The sequence below is a fragment of the Punica granatum genome, chromosome 1 (assembly GCF_007655135.1).
Source record: "Punica granatum isolate Tunisia-2019 chromosome 1, ASM765513v2, whole genome shotgun sequence".
Lineage (NCBI taxonomy): Eukaryota > Viridiplantae > Streptophyta > Magnoliopsida > Myrtales > Lythraceae > Punica > Punica granatum.
Genome location: NC_045127.1, coordinates 53,280,222 through 53,302,341, shown reverse-complemented (window position 1 = coordinate 53,302,341; position 22,120 = coordinate 53,280,222). Strand labels below are relative to the sequence as shown.

General features: G+C 40.3%; 5 protein-coding genes across 7 annotated transcripts; 3 read left to right on the top strand and 2 right to left on the bottom strand.

Moving 5' to 3' along the window:
- Nucleotides 1-7,756: 7,756 nt before the first annotated feature.
- On the top strand, nt 7,757-9,837 carry LOC116192828 (protein EARLY RESPONSIVE TO DEHYDRATION 15). Its single transcript, XM_031521495.1, has 3 exons — nt 7,757-7,913; nt 8,850-9,223; nt 9,433-9,837. Exons 2-3 carry the CDS (start codon nt 8,884-8,886, stop codon nt 9,588-9,590), a joined length of 498 nt encoding a protein of 165 aa, XP_031377355.1. The 5' UTR covers nt 7,757-7,913; nt 8,850-8,883; the 3' UTR covers nt 9,591-9,837.
- A 260-nt stretch (nt 9,838-10,097) lies between these two features.
- Nucleotides 10,098-13,503, bottom strand: LOC116192826 (GTP-binding protein BRASSINAZOLE INSENSITIVE PALE GREEN 2, chloroplastic). Its single transcript, XM_031521492.1, has 4 exons — nt 13,359-13,503; nt 11,941-13,277; nt 11,019-11,186; nt 10,098-10,778 (listed from the first exon to the last, which is right to left on the bottom strand). Exons 1-4 carry the CDS (start codon nt 13,474-13,476, stop codon nt 10,425-10,427), a joined length of 1,977 nt encoding a protein of 658 aa, XP_031377352.1. The 5' UTR covers nt 13,477-13,503; the 3' UTR covers nt 10,098-10,424.
- Nucleotides 13,504-13,666: 163 nt separating this feature from the next.
- Nucleotides 13,667-18,068, top strand: LOC116192824. Of its 3 annotated transcripts, none has more exons than XM_031521491.1 (14): nt 13,667-13,833; nt 13,952-14,053; nt 14,172-14,276; nt 14,583-14,677; nt 14,810-14,907; nt 15,024-15,075; nt 15,277-15,369; nt 15,486-15,596; nt 15,764-16,094; nt 16,276-16,769; nt 16,841-16,950; nt 17,166-17,224; nt 17,323-17,510; nt 17,628-18,068. In XM_031521491.1, the coding sequence occupies exons 3-14, from the start codon at nt 14,213-14,215 to the stop codon at nt 17,814-17,816; spliced, it is 1,884 nt and encodes a 627-aa protein (XP_031377351.1). In that variant the 5' UTR covers nt 13,667-13,833; nt 13,952-14,053; nt 14,172-14,212; the 3' UTR covers nt 17,817-18,068. The 3 variants fall into 3 exon arrangements, with proteins under 3 accessions (XP_031377351.1, XP_031377350.1, XP_031377349.1); XM_031521490.1 differs by having other exon boundaries at nt 13,695-13,837; nt 14,172-14,240; XM_031521489.1 differs by having other exon boundaries at nt 13,695-13,837.
- A 132-nt stretch (nt 18,069-18,200) lies between these two features.
- LOC116192829 lies at nt 18,201-19,028 on the top strand. The gene is made up of 4 exons (XM_031521496.1): nt 18,201-18,335; nt 18,425-18,471; nt 18,558-18,739; nt 18,826-19,028. The coding sequence occupies exons 1-4, from the start codon at nt 18,274-18,276 to the stop codon at nt 18,934-18,936; spliced, it is 402 nt and encodes a 133-aa protein (XP_031377356.1). The 5' UTR covers nt 18,201-18,273; the 3' UTR covers nt 18,937-19,028.
- On the bottom strand, nt 18,699-20,713 carry LOC116192827 (transcription factor bHLH25-like). The gene is made up of 5 exons (XM_031521493.1): nt 20,409-20,713; nt 20,181-20,251; nt 19,491-20,057; nt 18,966-19,337; nt 18,699-18,839 (listed from the first exon to the last, which is right to left on the bottom strand). Exons 2-5 carry the CDS (start codon nt 20,214-20,216, stop codon nt 18,756-18,758), a joined length of 1,059 nt encoding a protein of 352 aa, XP_031377353.1. The 5' UTR covers nt 20,217-20,251; nt 20,409-20,713; the 3' UTR covers nt 18,699-18,755.
- Between the last annotated feature and the right edge of the window lie 1,407 nt (nt 20,714-22,120).

Sequence of the window (22,120 nt, the reverse complement as noted above, 5' to 3'; positions counted from 1 at the left end):
AAAAGTGCGTCTCGTGATTATCCCCCCTCGTCCAAGCATGAGCTGAAGTTGAAGGGGACGAAGGCGGAGGCGATGAGCTCGGGGGAGAGGAGGGTGAGGGGGCAGCATAGTAAGATCGATAATCATTCATAAGTTGCAGAAGGGAGATAAACAGTGTGAGTGAATGGGGTAATTTTGTAAAAGAGAAACAATTTGGGTTCAATTCAATATTTCCAAAAATTCAGAGTGAGGAGAGTGTTTCACTTTTTTTTTTTTTTGGGCCAAGAAGAAGAGTGGCGTTTTTTTTTTGTTTTTTGAAGTTAGAAGAGTGGGAGTTGATGAGATAATAATTTTAAACGGACCCGAACTGCGGAGAATGATATCAAGACGGGCTAACGGGCCGTTTCAATGGCGGGCCGATCACTGTAGATAATCAACATGGGCCAGCCGGGGAATGGCCCGTTAAGAAATGGGATGTTCATCGGCAACGTAGCACGGCACGCTAGATTACCGGACAGCCCGGCACGGCCTGTACCGGAATAAGATTTGTAAACTCCCTAACGTGGTTTGTAAAGCTGCTCGAGCTTGAGTCGACGATGGTCAGCCTTTCAATTGGTCTCGAAGAAACTGCACGCATGCCGAGATGCTGACCTAAGACATCTAGTGATGTTTCAACTTTGCCAAAGACAGCACTTACATAACAAATAATTTCTCCGGAGGCTACAATACGGTTTTATCGGTGCGTTTGATTTGATAAGGACGACAAAAGAAAATATTTCAATTAAATTAAACTATCGATTTAGATTACAAATTGCTCGATGGGAGATGACTGGTACTTGGGGATTATAAAATTGCTTTTAATTTGGGCTCTTTTGTGGGTCTTTGTCGTATGCTAAATTAGAGAGGCGATGAGTGCTACAAGTAAGGAAGGTTAGTTGTGTGCAATTCTCGCAAACAAATGCTAGTGGTATGCCCTTCCGCTTCCACTTAGGGGATATCGGATACTATTAACTATATTATGTCTCTGATGGTATTACGTTGACGTGATTAGTATTTGCACTGATTATTCAGTTCGTTTGATAGCATTCTGTTAACTATACTAGGTCTTTGATGATATTACGCTGACAAGATCAATACTTGCACCAATTATTTAATTTGTCTGATATGTTCACGATTGAATACAAGAATTCGAACATTGTGTAGTGAGAACGATAAGGTTACCATCGATGCCACCCATAATTAAAAAAAAAAGGATAAAGGAAGGTGAAAGTGCCACAATTTGTCCTCTAATTAAGCAAAGGCTGAAAGCGAAATATACAATAAGGCATATTCACTACGAGTTGACGGGAGGATGACCAAAGGTGAGTGCATTTTTAACCTGTCAAGCTGGTTGTAATTCTGTTCACGTACCGAGACTATCCGTGTCCATTTATTAATAATTTTTATTTTATTATATTAATTTTATGAACTTTTTTATAATAAAAAAACATAGAAATAAAGGAATTTTTTATCCTCTTTCCTTTTGCTTTTTTGGTCGACCTTCTTTCACGTCCTAATATAATTAATAATGTCAAAAATTATAATAATCGAATCTCTTCAAAAATTACATAATCAGTCTCCGATAAACGTCTTACTATCCCATGCGAGTCTAGGTTATGATATTTTCTAATTATTACCTAGATCACTTGAGTCGAGATGGACATGAAAGAGAATGTCTCGGCTGCATCATCATGCCACAAAACTTCAGTACTAGCTAGCTAGCTCGACATATACAAGTATATTTCGCATATAGTAACGAGTATATAATAATAATAATGTTTAATTGGATCTTTGGATCGCAACGTGCTTGTCCATTAAAAGATTATTGTTCACTTTAGACAATGAGGTCCTACTTTATCTTGAAAGAGGCACCCTCTATGAAAGCAATTATATTTATGCCGCAAAGTTTATATGAGTTTATGATCTGATACGCGATATTAATTCTCTTGAGAAATCGTGTATTTCCACGTAAGTGGATATCCTTCTTTTTTTAGTTGGGTATAGATATATAATTTCACATTGGTGACAATGATTTGTAAAGGAATGGTTAGCTTTTAATATATTAACATTAATTAATATATATCATATCATTCATTAATGTTAATCACGCATGTCTCAAAGTGTAGGGACCAAATACGAACGTGGACCTTTGCTTGCGCGGCTTCATTGTTCTGCCCGACCTACCAACATCCCATGTGTGCATATGGGCACGATTTGGGATGCGATATAATAATTAAGTGGGGATAAAATTAATATCTCATCATTGACCTTTTAATTAAGTGATCTCAGCCGTTGATCAAAAGCTCTCCTCCTCCTAAATCGCTGATTGTGTAGCCTTTGAGCCAAACATAATCATAGTTATAAATAGCCTCATTTGATGCCAAAATTATATAAATCTAAGCACCCCCAGAAAAAGAAAAATGTTAGGATGTCGATTTTGGGACCTTAATCACGAGCAGACCATGAGTTTCGATTGTCCACGAGCGACCTGCAAAAAAGGGAGGATCAAGAGGGAGTCTCGATCTCCCTCTCCCTCTCCGATTCTTAAATGAAAATGTATAAAAAAAGGGTAGAAGAATTGAACTTAGATTTAGGGATACTTGGAGAGGTATTTATAATATTTTCGAGATATCTGTATCGTAATATCGTAATATGTGCAAAATATTATTTTATAATATTTTCGAGATATTATTTTAGAATATCTCATATGATATACTGACAGAATATTCTCGAGATAATATCAGAGATATTATGATATATAGATAGGGAAATATACTCAATAGAATTTAGTTACCGAATCTGAAATATCAATGTGGGCCCAAGGAGGTAAGTTGGATCGAACGGGTCAGGCTAATTTTCTAATCCCTAACATATGCCCCTACTCCCTGAGATCAAGAGGTCGCGGGACTAGATCGGCATCATTGTTGATGTTGCATCGTAGGCGATGACCTTTTCATGTTGTGATTGGATTGACATTGTGCGTTGAGTCTATCGTGTCCTTTGATGCGAGAAATCCTGTCGTTGTAGAAAGCGAAGGGACCTTCGTTGTATAAAGCGAACGCCAATATTTCATCGTTGTACAAAGCGAGGGTCATGGTTCTCGATGTGGAAATATGGAGATCTACCGGTGTAGAAAGTGATAGACCCTTCGTTGTAGAAAGCGAATGCCAAGATCCACCATTATAGAAAACGATGGTCGTGGTCCTCAAACGGATGTGAGGAATCCTCATGCTGTAGAAAGCAAGGGGCCTTCGTTGTATAAAAGCGAAATCCATCGTATTCTTAGTGTAGAAAGCGAGGAACGTAGTTCTCAAGGGGAGGTGAGAAAACTCATCGCAATAGAAAGCGAAGGCCCCATCTCTGTAGAAAGCGAGGGCCCCTTAATCCACCAGCATAGAAACCAGAGGCCTAAGTCTTCAAAGAGTTGGGCAATGGTGGCAATAGTCATGTGGAGCGAGCATCTTATTGAAGATGGAGCTTAAAAACGGAAACTGATATCCTAACACTCAACATGCATTGTCAAGTATAAGCAAATCCTCTAAGTAAAAGAGCTATAAAAAAAAACATCCTATGCCTAAAGATAAGCGAAACAAATAATGCATAAAAAGTAGAATCACTAATGAATTACTCCTCGGAGGAGTGCCTTTCGCGATGCTTTCTAATTAGGGGTGCGAGAACGAGGAGGGCTTCGCGACCGTCCCTCTCGAGCCGTTCGTTGAACAAATGATCGCAGGTGTCCCACTTAGATCAACTTCTCCATGTCGTTCTTTAACGCCTGGCAGCGCTTAGTGTCATGTCCCCAAACTTTATGGTAGTGACAGTACTTGTCGGACTCATGACCTAGGTCTCATTTCTTGAAATCCTTTGGTGGAGTGGCTAGGCGATAGCGCTCAATTTCATAGAACACAGTAGACTTGGATTAATAGGGGTGTAAACTTCTCAAATTGTGGAGGTGGGCATTGTGCCACATTTCTGTCACTTCCGGGATGGTCTTTTTCGCTTCTCTCCCACACTTTCATTCTGACTCGAGAGAGATTCTTCTAGGGTTAAGAACTTCTGGGCACGAGCTACAAGATCAACAAAGTCTTGCGGAGGTGTAACAGTAAGACTCTACTTGAGCCTCCCTTCCTTGAGACCTCTTTGGAAGGCAAACATTGCTTCATGATGGGTCAAGCTCTCTATCTCGATGGCGACCTTGAAGAAGCGCTCATACCATGCTCAAAGCGTTTCTCCCTCTCTACTCCATGGTGAGTAGCTCGTTGAGGTCACGCTTCACTCGCTGAGTCGCCATGAACCTTTGGATGAACAACTCTTGCAGTTGCTTGAAGCCGATGATAGAGCAAAGAGCTATCGACTAAAACAAGTCGGAGGCAATTCTAGTGGAGGTCCCAGGAAACAACAAGCATTGAAGGCTTTCAAAAGCACTTATGTCGAGAAGCAATGTGATGTGGCGACACACATGGTTGATTGGATCTATTTTTCTATCAAAAGGAGTTATTTGAGGAAAATTGAATTTATGTGATACCTTGGTGTTAAGGATATCCTGCGACGGAGGGGATTCGAGGTTCTCATTAGGAGATGGAAGGCCTAGCTACTTTCGCTCAGTAGCCTGAATTGCTTTTGCAACATTCTCCTTGATGAGGCGTTGGACTTCTTTCGGAGAGAGAACCGCAACTGGTCCAAGGGGATTGTGATCGGCGAAAGCATGCTGCGAGGCAGGTTCCCAGAGCTCCCTTCGCAAGGGGGTTTAGGCTGACGCTTAGATGAGACAACATCTTCTTCTACTTGGTTTAGCCTTTAGTTCGCCATTGCATGGTCGTCCAGGTTAGCTTGAGGCTCTTGAGAGGTTATGATGATTGCATACATTGTTGCATGTTGCTCGAACATCAGGCGCCAGTTGATCCAGTCGAACCACGTTGGGATCGTGCTATGGCGGTGGTGGATCTTGAGGAGCCGACGGTGCTAGATTGTTGGATGCAACCTGCCGTTGAAGGTTTGTAGCCCCCGAGTCCTGTCGTTCCAAGCTTGAGATTTTGGTGCACTCCTGGTTAATGCCATTGTTTTTTCTTAGTGGTGGAAAACAATCAATGTGATGATTTTTCGTGCCGTTTCCCACAGGCGGCGCCAATGTTATGATCTCGATTTTCGGACATTGATCACGTGTAGACCGTGAGCATCGAGTGTCCACGAACGACCTACAAAGAGGAAAAGGATTGAGGGGAGTCTTGATCTCTCTCTCTGATACTTAAATGAGAATGTATAGAAGAAATGTAGAAGAATTGAACTTAGGGTTTAAGGATACCTGGATAGGTATTTATAGGATTCCCGAAATATCTGTATCGTAATATTGTAATCTATGCAGAATATTTAATAACAGATAACAAATAGATGTACCAGTCATATACGTCATTAGAGATAGAATAATATCTCATGTGATATATTAACAAAATATTTAATAGATAATATGACAAATATTAGGATATATAAATAAGGAAATATACTCCATCGGATTTAGTTATCCAATTTGGATTGCCCAAGAAGTTGGACTGAACGAATCGGGCCAATTTTCTGGTTACTAACCATAAAAAAGGGAGGGAAAGATATATAAAATAGAAGTGAATTATATTTCACATCTTACGAGTAGTCCCATCTTACCTTATGATTTTTCTCCTTCAGGTAAATATCCTCTCTTAATTATAAGTTGTAATAAATACAAATGAATGGTGTGTTTATTTCAATTTAATTGAATAAATACTTAAAAGTTAATTATAAGTGAAAATGAATGTAAAAAATAGAGAAAGATAAGAGATAAAAGTCTAAGTTATTTAATCACACCACTGAATAAAACAAGTAAAAAAAATTAATTTAATGAAATACGTCATTATTCATTTATTGTTACTTTTTATTATTAAAAGAACTTTTCTCATCCTTATCATTTCTCCTTACCTTCTATACATTTCATTCATTAACTAATTAAGTATTTAATTTTTAAGCACTTAATTTATCAAATATCACCTAAGTTTATCGAAAAATGTTCAACCAAAAAAAAGAAAAGAAAAGAAAAATAAATGCGATATAAGATTTTCAAAAAATTACATGATAACTTTCAGGTGCAGCAAGGAATAAAGGACACGACTTGCATTTCTAAGCGAGCTGAGCTCATACATCGAGTGTAGCACCGCATCGAGATTTTAGTCATGCGGTGGTCCAGACCCATGAACCATCGAGCATATTGCCTAAAATCATTTCAATTCAACTAAAGAGGAGAAAAGATAATTGGGGGTCCCCACGTATTGTCCTCGACGATGTGCCATTTTTGTTTGCTCAACTTTTTGGATAAATATGTTCATTGACATTGACTTTCTAGAAACGTATAAAATATATTGCAGGGAGTTTATTTGTACTTAATTTGTAGAGGACGAAGAAAGTTAAAAAGTAAAGATAACAATAGGCATCACGTGTATGTTTACTATTATTTAGCATCAAGTTAAAAAAAAAAAAAGTGACAGGCATCCGTATTAACATGCATGTGCAAATACAATTTTAAAGATTGTTGGGAACCAGAAAATTGATCCAATCGGTTCGATTCGATTGGCTTTTTCGGGCTCACATTGATACTACATATTGAATAACTAAATTCTATTAAATATATTTATTTATCTATATCTCTTAATATTTTTCATTTTATCTCTAGAATATTCCCTTATATATATATATATTATATATCTTTATCAAATATTTTTTATTTCCAATCACGTATATGAAAAGTGTATATACTTGTTATTTACAATCAACTATTTTGTACAGATTACGATATCTTAATATAGAGATATCTTGGGACTCCTATAAATACATTTTCAGGTACTTCAATTCTTTCACCTTTTTTCAATACATTCTCATTTAAATATCGGATAGGGAAATCGAGATCCCCTTCCGTTCTTGCCATTTTTGCAGATCATGGAGACTCATGACCTGTGCGTTATTAAGATTCGAAAATCGAGACCCTAACAAACACCTTAGAATATAATATACGCATGACTTCGGCTACTTATGCAAATCCACATTTATTATTGGAAACGAGCTGAGCAAATTTAAGCACGCCGAAGCCCAAGGACCTAACGATCCTGTCATTGTTTATGATGCATGCCTCGATCTGCCAGGATACCTGCCCTGCCATGATATACGTTATGAGCTTCAACTTGTCACATCGCACCTTCCGCGCATGTTGGCTAAACATTTACATTCCACGTGACCTTTTGCTTAGAAGAACTCGTAAAAGCAAATCATATTAACTTATATATCATAGATAAGATCAAACTATTTTAAGCAAAAGCTGAGAGGATGAAAACCACAGCAAATATCATGTGATTTTTTCATGAGTATCGTGAGAAATACCTGTAATTGGTTAATAATAATTTTTTTTTGGTGATAAATAAGTAATTTAATTAACATATATACAACTTGTACCAGACAATCCCCACTAAATTGCCTGAAAATAAAATATATTTTCTCCTTAATGAGGTTAGCTCCGACATGCTGTGCTTTGTTTGGTAACCAAACGAGCCCATTATTCACTCATTTCACCGTCCAAAAGTCAAAGGTCAACAAAGTAGCGCCCCACTTGACACGGTTTTTACCCGTTAACCGGCAACCGGCTCCTGACCGTCGTCGTGCTGGCCGTACAGTAATAGTCCCCAATCAGTGGGCAGGCCCGGATAATCCGAACCCATGCGCCGTATCTCCGGACCAATAGGTTCGGACTCTCCCGAGGCTCCTTTCTATAAATTACCGCACCCTCTCCTACACGAGCACGTATCTCTCGCTCTACGGTCCGAACGAAAAGCAGCTCCAGCCCCTCCTCCGTCGTCGTCGGGATATTTCTCTGGTCCTTCGAGGTATGAATCCATGGCGATTTCTCTTTCATGTCTTTGATTGATGATGGCCTTGACCTGATCGGAGACTCGATCGCGAAATCTTCTCGTTCGATGATCCGTCTGAGCTGGTGTTTGACGAGGTCTTCTGCAGATGGTCAATGAAATGAAATTTCTGCTTAATCTGATGATCATGACGATGATTTTGATCGGGACACGGAAATTCGATCTCTCGGTCGGTTATAAAGGGAGATCTGTTGCGCCGAACGGGTTGAATTTCGCAGTAGCTAAATCTTCTGTCGATGGACCTCTTTTCTCTCTTTTGAGGAGCATCGATGGACTCATTTTGACCTCGAGATGCTTCTCTCAGGTTGAATTACAATGAATGCTTTGAATTTTGAAGGATCCATAAGCTTGTTTGAAGCAATTCATTTCCATGGTCGACGCGGCTTTGATCTGCTGAAAGTCGTCGAGGCGTTCTGTGCTTTCATCTGAAATGCATTTTGCGAAACCTCAACACGTTTTTTTTTCAGAATTCTTTTAAGCTTTTTCCTGGTCTCATCACGAGTTAATGATTGATGGTCGAAGCATGAGAACCGAAAGGTCGCTGTTCTTTTCAGCATGTGATCATGTCGCTGTCCGGCTTAATGGTGGTTGGTTTGGTAGCACAAAGTGAAAAAGGTTATAAATGGTCGATCTGGCGTTTGGTGGTTAGGTTCCATCTGGATCGACAACGTTCCCAAAGTCTCTTCCACTTTTCCAAGGGTATTGTTCAGAGAGGTTGAAATGGCTCCGATCAACCATCGTTTCTTTCCTTACATCAAAAGCATGTCTTTCTGTCTACTGATAGTTGTGTTTCATCTTATGAGATTGGACATTTATATTCCAAACCATTAGATGCCCGTTGGGTTGAATTACCTCTACATAATTATTAACCTATTTGCTTGATCTGCTGAACAGATAAGTAGACGTTTACACTGAAGTTGTCGCACACATGGCACTCGTTTCGGGAGGTAGATCAACGCTGAACCCCAATGCCCCGCTATTCATCCCTGCTGCTTTTCGCCAGGTAGAAGATTTCTCTCCGGAGTGGTGGCAACTGGTCACTACCTCGACATGGTACCGTGACTACTGGCTGAGCCAGCACCCCGAGGGGTTCTTCGACCATGCTGAGGATGAGTTCAACTGTGATGATGTAGTCGACCTGCTTCCGGATTCTATTGATTTCGGTGACAGTGATGAATTTTCGTCAATGGAGGCGCAGTTTGAAGAATTCATTCAGTTTACTGAGGCTGAAGGGAACAAGCTTTCTTCCCTCGGAATGGATGGGAAAGGTATAAAATGTTGAACTCACTTCTTTCTTTTGAGAAATCAGCAAGTTCTCCAACATATTTGCGCACACTAGACATAACAAATTCAAGAAATCATTTGAATTTTAGACTCAAAAGTGATTATTTGAGGGAAGTGGCTCAAGAACTGTGTCCTATAGAAGTATGCTGATTCAAAACTCTTTTATCTCCCGTTTGCTCCTGAAAATTTGCAGCTATGAATGGCACTGATGCAATCAAGAACATGACTGCGTTGAAAACTCTGGATGCTAATGGCTTTTGGTCCAAGGGACAGCCTGCAAAATACGCAGAGAAGCCGACCAAGAATATGAGCCCCAAGTACAGCCCCCGATGCATCCAGCAGCCGCGCTGAAGGTTTCTCTAAGCTATGTATTAGTCTGAAGGTTTTAGCTAGTTCGACTATAATCCCGAGGCTAGTCTGTTTCCTGTAATCATTGTATAGAGCAAGGTTGCACTATGCATACCTCTCAAGTTCATCATGTGTAGTTTCTGTTCGTAACATCAGAGAGACCCTCAGAAAATGTAAAAAAAAAAAGGATGAAACATGCACAATTTTAACCAGAAAAGGAAGAAAAAATATAATCTTTTTCTCTTGCAAATATCTGGTTCCTGATACTCCTGATTGCTGTTAAATCAGTAGCATCGTGCTGCCCTGTGCCTCCTCTACTTTGTTACCAGGCAACAATCGAATCGACGGACTTGGAAACGTTCGGGACGTGAATTTCACCAGGTGATGCACTATAGCCTCAATCTAATTGTAGATGTTAATATGCCGTCTAGTGTCATTGTCATGTGGATGTGGCGATCAAATCAGCTGTATACAAAAGATATGGCATAAAACCAGGAACAGAAGGCAGACTTGCAACAATACTACCCTCTTTGGATCATTTTTCTTTTTTCCGAACTTGTTTTTTCTGAAGATATATGTTCCGCTCCATGATGTTACAAATGATAAACTGGTCTTAATCATTTCGATTGCAGAGAGTTGCTAGGCCGTCAAAATCTTGCTTCTATGCTACTTATACATCCACATTCCTACATTACTAGCTTTAATCCCCGTAACCGCCGCTGGAACTTGTAGCAGCTAACTCACCAGAAATAGCTACCACCATGTACCACTCTCTAGGAGCTTGGTTCATGATGCTCATCTCTTCTTGGCTTTTCTAGGTCAACATCCGGCCCTGCTTCAGAGAGAGATCTCAGAAATCAGATAATCTCTCTCCTCTTCAATTTTCTTCTTGCTCCGAGCTTCTTGCTTAGTTTGGTTGCCAATGGCATCTGATATGGCTTTTGGGAGCCAAAACCCGGGTCTCTCAAGAAAGGCTGCCCGATCAAGGACTAAGGGCTCCCTCTCCGTGATCTCGATTCCGCTGAATGTCCACAAAGTGAGGGTCGCCTCGCCTTTGAGACCCAAGGAGAACCAGCCCAACCCAGCTACTGCAATATCAACACTATTCACATCCCAGCTGGTTCCGGACACTTTGATTTCCTTCGCTTCCCATTCGCCTAACTCCGAGGCTCTTTCTTGTCCCATGGGAGGCTACAAGATGAAAATGAGAGCACAAAAAGTATATAAAAGCTGCATATTTAGCTGCCCTCTTGGAAAACATTAATACACTAACAAGTTCCCAATTTAGAGTGAAGAAAGTAGTTCTCACCACTTTGTGGTCTCTCTCTTTTTTTTTACTCTTTTCTCCTAAAATATTATTCATTAACAACCAGATAGACAAAGTTCATTCAATACAAAGCCTTCTTTTCTTTTTCTAGTTAAAATTTTTACCTGGAGCCTCATTCCGACATGGTTTCTCCAGATCTCATCGGCATTTTCAATTTTACCCAGATGAAGAGAGACATTTGGGGATGCCAAGACTGTGACATAGATAGTTTCTATGGAAGCTTCATTAAGGTCTAGTCTCACCAAACCACCAACATGGACGGCCTGCCCGACCTGTAATCAAGAACCAGAAACAGATTCAGATTTGATTTTGATTTGTGAACTAATTTCATGCCTGTCATTTGTATTAGAGCCGAAGGAAGAAAAATTATCAACATCTACATTACTGTAAATGAAAGATTGCCCTCGTTATGGCAATGACTACAACAGCCTTGTATGAATTTAACCACTTGCAGCAACTAACCACAATCCAGGACATATGTGCAGGACAAACATGCTCTACTCAAACTTCAATAGAAAGCTATGACAAGAAAATTTCTCTCCATTCCCATCAATTACCCGCATCCATGAACACTGGACAGCCCATTGAACCATACAACTCCAGGAATCTTATGAAATACATAAGTACATGAGAACATGGGGAGTTCAACTTGAGATGCATCGAAAAGCCTCAGTCCCCTTCTTTTGCCATTCGTCGGTGTTTTGACTGGCAAATGTCAATTAGGAGTATGTTGTAACTAGCTAACAAGAGAACTTTCAAAATTGCATATAGGGTCATAGGGTTCTCTCTCTTTCCTACCATCTTCCTTTCATAACTAAAATCCTCAACTCGCTTTAGTTGCAGCTCAGCGGGAGCAAGAGATGACCACTAGACCTGATAATTGACAATGGAGGATTACCTTACTACATACCAAGCATGAGCACCTAACATCAGATCACAACAAGAATACAGGTATACAGCACACGAGACACAAATGCTCTGACCCAGCATTCAATAAAGCAATTTAGCAGCAAGAAAATCACTTTCCTTCATCCTGTAAGTCCGAGATTTTAGCTCTTTCCGTATTTCAACCGTTTTCTGTTCATCTCTGTTCAATCTCACTGACAGTAAGTATGGGTGTAGAAGGCCAGGTGTGTCATACATCTTTGCCTTCGCTGACAAAATCCCTCCAATTCTCAATATCCCCAATGTAGTCCCTGGAATGGGAGCTTCTGTAAGCTTCGACATTTTTGCTCCTCCCTTCTTCCCCATAGCATTTATCAGAGTGGACTTCCCTGCATTCTGGGCCCCTATTACCCACACATTCCCTCGAGGACCAGCCAACTCCTTGATGAATGACAGCAAGTTCCTTACTCCCAAATCCTTCTGAGCACTGACCAAGTAGACTCCACTTAGCTTAGGCACTCCTGCTGCTTTAGCCCTGTGTCGGACCCATCTATCTAACCTAGCTGGCGATATCTGAGAAGGAAGCAGATCGACTTTCGTAGCCACTAGAACAAGCTTGGGTAATTTCTTGCTAAGCTTCGGATCGTTCTTCACTCCCTCTAGTGCCTTAGACAAGCTGTTCACCACTCTTTTCGGGAACGAGCCATCAAAGTCCACGCAATCGACCACCATGACAATGATGGTTGAATTGGCATTCCCAGTAGGTTTCATCATCCGGGTCGTGATCAGCCTGTCGAAATCGAAGTCAGGTATCAGATTTTCAGCTGCTTGGTTCTTCACCCGGCCATAGTTCCTAAGCGAATGGCACCGAGCACAAACTGTGACTTTTTCCTTCTCCTTTTGAGCCTCCCGAGCTAATCTCTTTCTTTCCGCCTTTGGCAATTTAATCCTCATTTTATCCTTAACATTCTCCTCAGTAATATTACCATAACCGACTCCTGCTGGGGCGAAAGCATCCAGCTCTTCCAAATCATCATCTTCCCCCAGGAACTCCTTCTCCCACTCATCAGACTCCCACTCGAACTTCTCATCTCCTTCACTCAGCTCGCCACCTTCCTCGAATTCATCTTCTAACTCGTTCAAGAACTCTTCATCTTCTTCCTCTACCTCTGCTTCCTCAAGCTCCCCAAGGTCATCATCTTCCACACCCTCTTCATCCCCCAAAGCTCCCCTCTCAGTGACCTCCTCTCTCTTCTTGTAATACCCGGGAAGATTGGGGTCCTTATCTTGCATAAAGACCCCACAACCCGGGCAAATCGGCCCATATTTCTCATCCTCATCTCTGCCTTCGCTCAGAACATGACCACCATATCCCTTCCTGTGCACAATCTTCCCCTCACTCTTCTTTCTTGTTTCTACAGGTGACTGGTTCTTCACCGCTAAGCATACACATAAACGTCTCTTGATTTTCCCCGGACCTGTGAAAAGATTCGTTTTTGGGACATGGGTTCCGGTCTAATCATCAGAAGAAGCTGAATGGAAGTGAAAATGAACCACACCTGAGGAAAGACATGCAGGTGGAATAGATGCCCAACTTCCTCGCAAATTATTGTTGTCGAAGAAATTGAACCCGGTTGATGTTGAAGAGAGGCTCGATGTAGACATCAAGGTTGTCATTCCTCAATGAAATGGCGTCGCCCCCCTGAAGATCAGTATTCATTGAGAGGATGAACATTGAACTGAAGCGGTGCGGAAGAGAGAAGAAGAAGAAAGCGATGGCTTTGGGCTGGGCCGGGCCGGGCATAGAACAGGCTGAGGGCACAAAATTTTTTTCTTTTTCTTTTTCGAGAAAATTAAGAATAGAAAATTGCGGGAAGATTGAATTTTACGGGAACATCAATTCCTGCCGACATAGATTCTTGCTCTCAAATGGATATCAGTTCGAACTCCGTAAGGACCGTAACCAGAGAAGCTCCCACAGACACAGCCATGGCGCCTAACAAGAAGACTCTACCGCCGTGCTCTCCGATTCACGTAGGTAATCCCGACAGGCCATAAACAGAACCCTGGATTTAAAAATCCTTTTTTTTTTTCATGTATATACCGTGCTCCCTTTTCTGTTTTCATTTTCATCTTTACATTTTTGCGACAGGGGACTGTGAAGTTACTATCGAATCGAGCAACTTTACATATGAATCAGACTCAAATGGCCTTTCAATTAAAGTATCGAGGAAGGCAAAAATCAACATTGCTGGTACTACCTTCAAGCTTCTAACTCTCAATCGCGCAAAATGATGTCTTCATTTTGTTTTATTCAATCTGCTTCTGATGCTAATGACCTCTGTCCTTCTTGCGTTACTGAGTTTTTGCAGTTAAACGAGTGGGGAGCGGCAACCTGATTAAGAATAATGAAATGGGGCTTTCAGAGTGTGGTGGAGAAGGTTTAAATCAGTCTCCTTTTGCATCAGAACTAGCAAGTATTCAGCTAATTCAGTTGATATTTGGGCATTTCTCTTTTAGCTTACTATGTTCGAAAAATTGGACAAATTGGAATGGATATAGTCTCAGTGCAGTTTAGCCGGATTACGGCATAAGTTCGAAGGTGTGGTGTCTTGTCTGTTATGTTTCATATATAGCCTTATGGCAAGCACCAGTAAAACTTCCAAACGCGCGGAAACTGATTAAAAGCAAAGACCTTGCTATAGTACCATGCCCATGCTACTGAATACTGCACAGCACATCATCTAAAATGTTTTTCTTTCCTTCTTTTTTGCTATGTTCAGGAAAGGACCAGAGTGATATGTCCCGTGGGGATGAATACAGTTTTGCTCTTCTCAACCCTAAGGATGCTGACAATCATAGCACATCATTGCTTCAGGTGCATTGCAATTTCTCTGGTTCTTCAAGCTTCTGCTCTTCTAGTAACATTCCTTTATTTGTTATGGTGTATTTCTCATAAACTTTCACGGTCTTGATAATTGAAAGCATGTGGGCATGGTTGTGTTTGCAGGAAGTACTGAAATTGTACAAAAAAGAGCTGCCTGCTATGAGATTTGCTGCAAACACTGGAAAGGAATCAATGTTCCTTGAGAGATGCATATCGAATGGGTAAGGAATCTCTTCTGCTTTAAAATTTTCTTATAAGCATAGTGCGTTGAAATTTTAACGTATCAATTAGTCAGCTTGGAACCATGTAAACTAGACACACTTGCCATTTGCTGCAGGAAATACTGTACACTAATTTTTAAATGTAAAGCCTCAGAAGGTCTTGAAGAGGTTAGTGGGTAGTGAATCGTTCTGCTACTTTGATGTTTACATTTACTTCTCTCTCTAATTAACCCTGGGTTCAACTTTAAAGTCTCTGCTGAGGATGTAACATATTTCAGGCAGCATTACATTCGTAATATTATCGCTACCATAACTTTCATTTGGAGTTGGAAACGCTCTTCACACAAAGTAGTGATTAAATTTTTACAGGTTTTGGCTGCGATGACTTATCAAATAGTACCTGCTGACACACAGTATGCTGAGATTCCTACTGCTGCTGTCAGTTCAACCTACCAACAGAAGGTTATTTTCTAAGAATACTGTCTTTATATCTCTTGGCTTTGTCATGTCTTCTTAATATCCCTTAAAACTGCAGAAATTATTTTAATTTAGTTTTACTGAGACTGTAGTATATGCAGGGTATTGGCCGGCTTTTGTTCTTGGAACTGAGAAATAGGCTTCAGAGTGTTGGAGTTAGCACAATATTATGCTGGGGAGACGGAAACTCTGAAGGGTTTTGGTCCAAACAGGTACTTGCCGTGGGACTTTTAACTTCTTCAGTTTATCTTTTATGCAACAATATCCTGGAATGGCCATCATAAAGTGTTAGTGATTTCTCGGAGAAAGTGCATAGACACTTTTTCATCTGTCCTTTGGATTTAAGGTTCCATATTCAAGTGATGAGTTATGAATGCAGGGCTTCGTGCCAATAGCTGAGGTTGACATGAAAGGTAGGGCTCGCAGGGTTCCTATCAGGGCTGATATTAGAAGATCGTTATGCTTTCCTGGTGGTTCAACTCTCATGGTTTCTCATCTCAACAAGAGTGTATCAGCAGATCCTTCAGATTCAACAAAGTCACATGTAAATCAATGCAAATTTTTTTCGTCATTTGCCTGTTGTAAGATTCAAGGGTTCAAACATGCTGGAGTGAATATCAGTCATCTAGGCATGACTGCTAAAGCAGAGGATTTTCGGCCTGGTACATCAGTGGCTGGTGGATTTCAAACAGAAGGAAACAGAATAGGCGGTATGTTGTACTTGCATTTGGTTATTGATTGACGGAGTCCAGGATAATTGATATTGAAATTTTAGAATCCCTTTCGCTTTAAGTTACTTAAACAGTAAGACAGATTGATCATGTTCAAGACTCTTATTTGGTTTTGGAATATTTGCACATCATTATATCCACTGTCAATATTGTTTACCAGATATTTCACGTAGTCATGGAGGCGAAGAGGACTCAATTGACCCCAAGAAAGTTGATCATGATACAATTTTAAGTGGTGGATCTTCAGCAAATATAGACCATACAGATTTAAATCAGTGTCAGTGCTCAGGACCAGGAAACAAGAGGAGGATCTGGGAGGCCACCTTATCCTCTCTGAAGTCGAAAAAAGTGAAGGGAGGCCATTCAACTGATTGCCAACTCCATTCCGATGGACGCCTAGTCAAAGGAAGTTCTGAGAAAGACTATTACTCAGCTGAATGCTCCCTGGGCATCTCAAGAGACGATCTTTTGGCCGAGACAATTTCTAAGAATCCATTAACTATTGGTGATGTAGAGAGGAGTCCTAGAAACTGTCTTGCTCTGACTAGACCGTCAGAAGCTCTCTGCAGCAATGAACTTCCATCAAAGGGAGCGAGCTTCAGGATCATGTTGATGAACATTGCTGATGACTCCAAGAAGACTCATCTCACAAAGGTATAGAAACATATTTGAGATGCACTCGTATCACTTTCAGGGATACATTACGGCAAAGGCTTCCTATGTAGGTAATTGAAGACCTCGGGGGTGTGGTGGCTTCGCAAGGAAGTGAAAGCACACATATTGTTACTGGAAAAGTCAGAAGAACCCTGAATTTCTGCACTGGTCTCTGTTCAGGGTTAGTAATGGCTAAACTTAGAAACTATGCCATTCAAATTCGTATGGGTTCATTTTAATCGCTAGGAGTATATACACTGATTACTTTGAAAGCATACTGCTGTAAATGTTTTGACTCAAGATCCGAAAGCTTTGTCCTCATGATATCTTACAGTTGGTGGTTTCTCCTAAGAAATTTGATTGAAAGTATTACTCAATATTTTATAATTGATGCAGGGCCTGGATAGTCTTGCCTGCTTGGTTGAAGGAAAGCTTTCGGGAAGGCAGATTTGTGGGTAGGTCTCACGGATCATTTTTCTTCAATGATCAAGCTCATGCAGGATCATACAGTTCTATCATTATTTGTTTATTTTCTCTCACTGAACATACGCAGATGAAGTGCCCTTTATATTAGAGGATGAAGACTATGTATTAAAGTACAGATCTGATCTAAAAGGTGCAGTCATTAGAGCAAGAGCGAGCCCTCGGGCTCTTCTTGAAGGGTATCATGTGTGCATTGCGCACCATGTTCACCCCCCTCAGAGAACTCTAACAGAAATTGTTACTGCTGCTGGTGGGAATGTGAGTCTTTACTGACATTTTTATCCATTTTCATTCATCCTCACGGAATTCCTTTTCTGGCAATCTGTTTTATAACAAGCGGAGTGCTGTTTGTTTCCTGCCTTTGAAATAAATCAGATCATCAGAGAGGCGGACATAGTCAAAGATCCGTCGAGGACAATCTTCATAGCATGTGAAGAAGACATGGAGGTGGCACTGGTGGCTCTGAGGAAAGGGGTGTGGACGTTTGGGAGCGAGTGGCTCATGAGCTGCATCATGAGACAGGAGCTCGATTTCGAAGCTCCTCAGTTTGCAGTCTCTCTATGATGTTTCTTACACTTTCCGCTGCTACGCTGTAATCTTACCCCACGTTCAGTCCATTGTACATAGCACTGCTTTCCAGTAATAACAGGGAATCACGGACAGTATCACTATGATGTATTGTGATTATGAACAGCTGGTGGCCGATATGGTAGGCCATGTGACTGGTATCCAGGAAGTTCCTGCCTTCCAATTCATACAAGGATGAGGTCAGCGCTGGGTTCAAGACATGATAACTTCATCGTTTTTTTTCCTCAATTCGATTTTGGAAAAATATTGTCTATATTAAAATGTTATGATGAGGGAATAGATGCTAGTAAAGTATATGCATTCATGTACAGGTGCTGCTGTTATCAACATACGTTAATGAAAACAAGGAAAAAGTTACACTTCACATTCTGTGCGAATTGTACGTACGGCAAGCTACCTCTGATATCAAAGCCTAGTGGAAATTTAAGATCCAATGGAAAAGCTGATCACTAGCAACATGGAAAGGAGGCCTAGCTCCGCAAATACATCTGCTGCGTAAGAGCTATATGGTCAGAAGTTGGAAACATTATGTTCAATGAACTGTAATCATCATATAGAAACTAATGATACACATGATTTGACAGGTTTCACGATAAAAAAAAAGGTGACCATCCTTTTCCGGTTACAAAAGGTGACCATCTTTTTTCTATCTCGAAAGTATATAGCTAGGATATTCCGTTGTCGTACGGCCTAACTGCAAGTACTTGAACTTTGAAGGATGCAAATGTGTAACTCCCTACAAATGTGAGAAGAATGGTGCAAGCAACTGGGTCCTGATCATCACCAAATGTGGTACGAAAAACGAACCACGCAAAAACAATCTGCAGAATGTAAAGCATCGACCCCAAAGTAACATCCAATGTCCCCTCAAAGCGAAAACATGCTGTATATGGTGCATGGTACTGAGTCTACAAGTCAAGCATCTTTAAAGAACTTCATAGACGCAGCTCGTAATTTCCTGACCAGATCCTTTGCTGTGATGCAGAATTCATCTTCCATCTGCATTAGAAGAATTACGGTAATTATGGGGTGTCTAACAACCAACTACACCGTACTATGTAGAACATGTACTTCAAAATCCAATAAGGAGTACTAAGTTGGGGGGACGATGGAAAGAATAAGCACCTTAGCGATGATTGTAATATCTAGATTGGAAGTCCCAAATGGCACGGCACTGCTATTGACGATACAAAGGTGAAGATTTTCTATTTCGCTCATGATTTTATGTACGAATCCTTTACATTCCTCGACATGAATCCGAATAAGGACATCCTTGTCGGAAACTCGAGCCTCAATTTCTGGCAACATGTGGTCTAACTGACCGTCAGAGTTCTTATTACAAGACGAGCTATCATCTTCTGAGGAAACCTGACTCCTCTTCACGAGAACTGCAGACTCCATAGTTCTCTTCTTCGTTTGCTCCTCTAGGACTTTAACGCGTTCTTGCAGCAGTTTCAAGTATTTGATGGCATCTCCAAGCACTGAGGCTTTATCCATCTGCAAGACCAATTCATGAGTATAATCCTTCACATAACATACATGTGTATTAGGATTGTGTAACAAAAGTACAATTGAAACGAAGCTAGGAAACTTTTTTTTTCCACGGGAAAGCGTTTTAACTTATAATGGAATGATGAAAGAAACTAGTACCTTCTTGAGGCCGGGAACAATGGCTGAGAGGGCGACGAACCGCTGACTAAGCTTCTCCCTCCTCTTCCGTTCGGCCATTATGTGGTCTTGAGCGCTCGATGGACTCCTTGTTGTGGGGTAAGCTCTCTTGGTCCCTTGGACATTACCTACGCTCGTTGGAGCAAATTTCTGCTCCCCATAAACAGTACTCTCAGTGCCAAGGGATACAAAGTGCATATACCCTTGAGAAACGGCCTCGTCCTTTGGAACCAAACTTGTGGAACCGAAGGTCAGGATGTGCGAGGATGAGGCTGAGGAGTGAGATGGCCTAGGGCTAGGGTTAGGAGAGAGTTGCTGCTGATCAGCGGTTGTACCGGAAGACCAGCTGTTATCGGTCTTCAACTGCTTCGCAGGCCTCCCAAAGCAGTCTGTTCGTGAGCCTTCATTCGATGAAGCGCTGCAAGTGGCTAGGGTTTTCTGCGAGAATAAATGCTGCTGCTGGATGTTTTCCATGTTCAGCCTCATGGAATGGGGATCATTATTGCCTGAGCTCAGGTATGACTGAAGATTGTTGTAATCAACCATTTCCTGGTAATTAAATATCAAATTATTTTCAGTGAAAAGAAAGGAAATTACCAAGATTACTTCGCTATGTATGTATATACTTCAGTATTTTTGAGTTAATAGGAAATGATCAAATTATATATTTACCAGGTTGGATAACCATTTCGCCGACATAATTTCCATGAATGCTCTTGATGAATTTGGTCCTCCAAATCCTTCTGAAAATTGAGACCGACCCATCACTTTGTGAATACTATAAGGAAAAGCTTGTTTCTTGTGCATACGAACGAGAGATCATATTACGATTGATGATAAAATGGGGACACTGTTTGCATATTAACGGAAAATATATATCGAAAATAAAAGGAAGCTCACCTTGTTGATTCTTTGCTATAGCTGTCGAATATATGATTGTGGGGTTTGGTTTCCAGAGCTTAACTCAAGGGTTAGGGTTTCTGAATATCCTCCATCGCAGTTATATAGTCATATGAGAGTCTCCATAAGAAAACTATCAACTCAAGCTGTATAACTCTCACGTGTGAAAATATTCTATCCTCTTTCTCTCTCTCTCACACACATCTGATCTCTGGACCAATTTATGCCATAATACATCTTCCTTTATTTTCGGTTGAAGAAATTAATGGGAATATCTCGAGGATCCCGCCATAAAAAAAATTAAGTTTAATACGTCACGAGAAAAAATCAATAAAAATTATTTAATAAAAAATAATTATGGTGATTATATATTCGAGTGTTTAGCACCAATTAATCTATTTCATGCAATTTAAGCAGTGCTTTCTCACTTTACGTGACGATATAGAATCACTTAATAACTTATCGTGTCTTGTATCGATATTCATATGACTTTTCATTTGACTAAACTGGTAACATTTTATCTTTTACATACGCATCTCGCTTTTTCATGTATAGGATAGGAAAGTATATTACGTCTAAGTGCAAACCTAAGATTGTCTCCATTAAAATCGTTGGCGGATATAGATCAAATTACCATCGATAAACGGTCAAATTACCACACTTATATCTGTTCACCTTTATTTTCCAGTACCAAAGAAATGGATAAATTCTCAATTTCTCATATCTGTGTTATGATCCTATGCTTCGACTGCATCGAGAATTTGTGCATAAATCTTCGCAATGATTTATTTTAAACTTGGACTAGTGTATTGAGTTTCTCATTACCAGAAAAGAGATATACTAAAGCTTTAGGGAGTGAAATGTGACGTAGATGAATTTGGAAGGGACCGTGTTGCAATTGATCGTAAAATGAAGAACGTGCAGCTCTGATCTATGAACGGATATCGTATCTACAGGACGGATTCTCCGACCACATTATGGATTTTTTTTTCTCGGAAATTATTGCATTTGATTTTATTAGGAATCAAATCCTATTCAACAGGTTTGGAATACGCAACCATTTTATATTATATATATATATATATATTTTGGAACCTTGGTATCTGGAAGTCGAATTGGGTCTCGACTATTTCTGCATTCATAAGGACTCGAACTCCAAACTTTGCTTAAGCAGAACAAGCGTCGAACCGCTTGAAATAACCCATATTGATTATTTTTTGTTTTATATATATGTTAAGATTCTTCTCATTTATTGGTGTATCAAAATATCATGAGTGTATCAACCACCATTATCAATTGGTGCATTTCTTTAATCCGCGCCATCAATGGAACGTAGGTATGTATGTATGTGTACATACACAAAATTTAATATGTAAAGAGGTCATTCAATTGAGCAAACCCTAGAAGTGCACGACGACTTTCGCTATTTAACCCCAAAAGTTCATGTGTTTCGGGGCGGTAACGACGCGGCATCCATGTGATATGTGAACTGCAACAAGATTTCGAGTATCCTTAGTCGTGAAGAGATGCGTCTACAAGCACAAACTATCGATAAAACACGTGAAGTTATACCCAAGAAAAGCCCATGTGGTTCTTTTGCTTTTTGGGATGGGTGAAAAAAAAAACTATTGTGTATATATATTGTAGCTGTGGAAATGTTAATTAGTACATAAAATCTCTAAGCAAATCTAATTTTTTATTAGATAATGAGC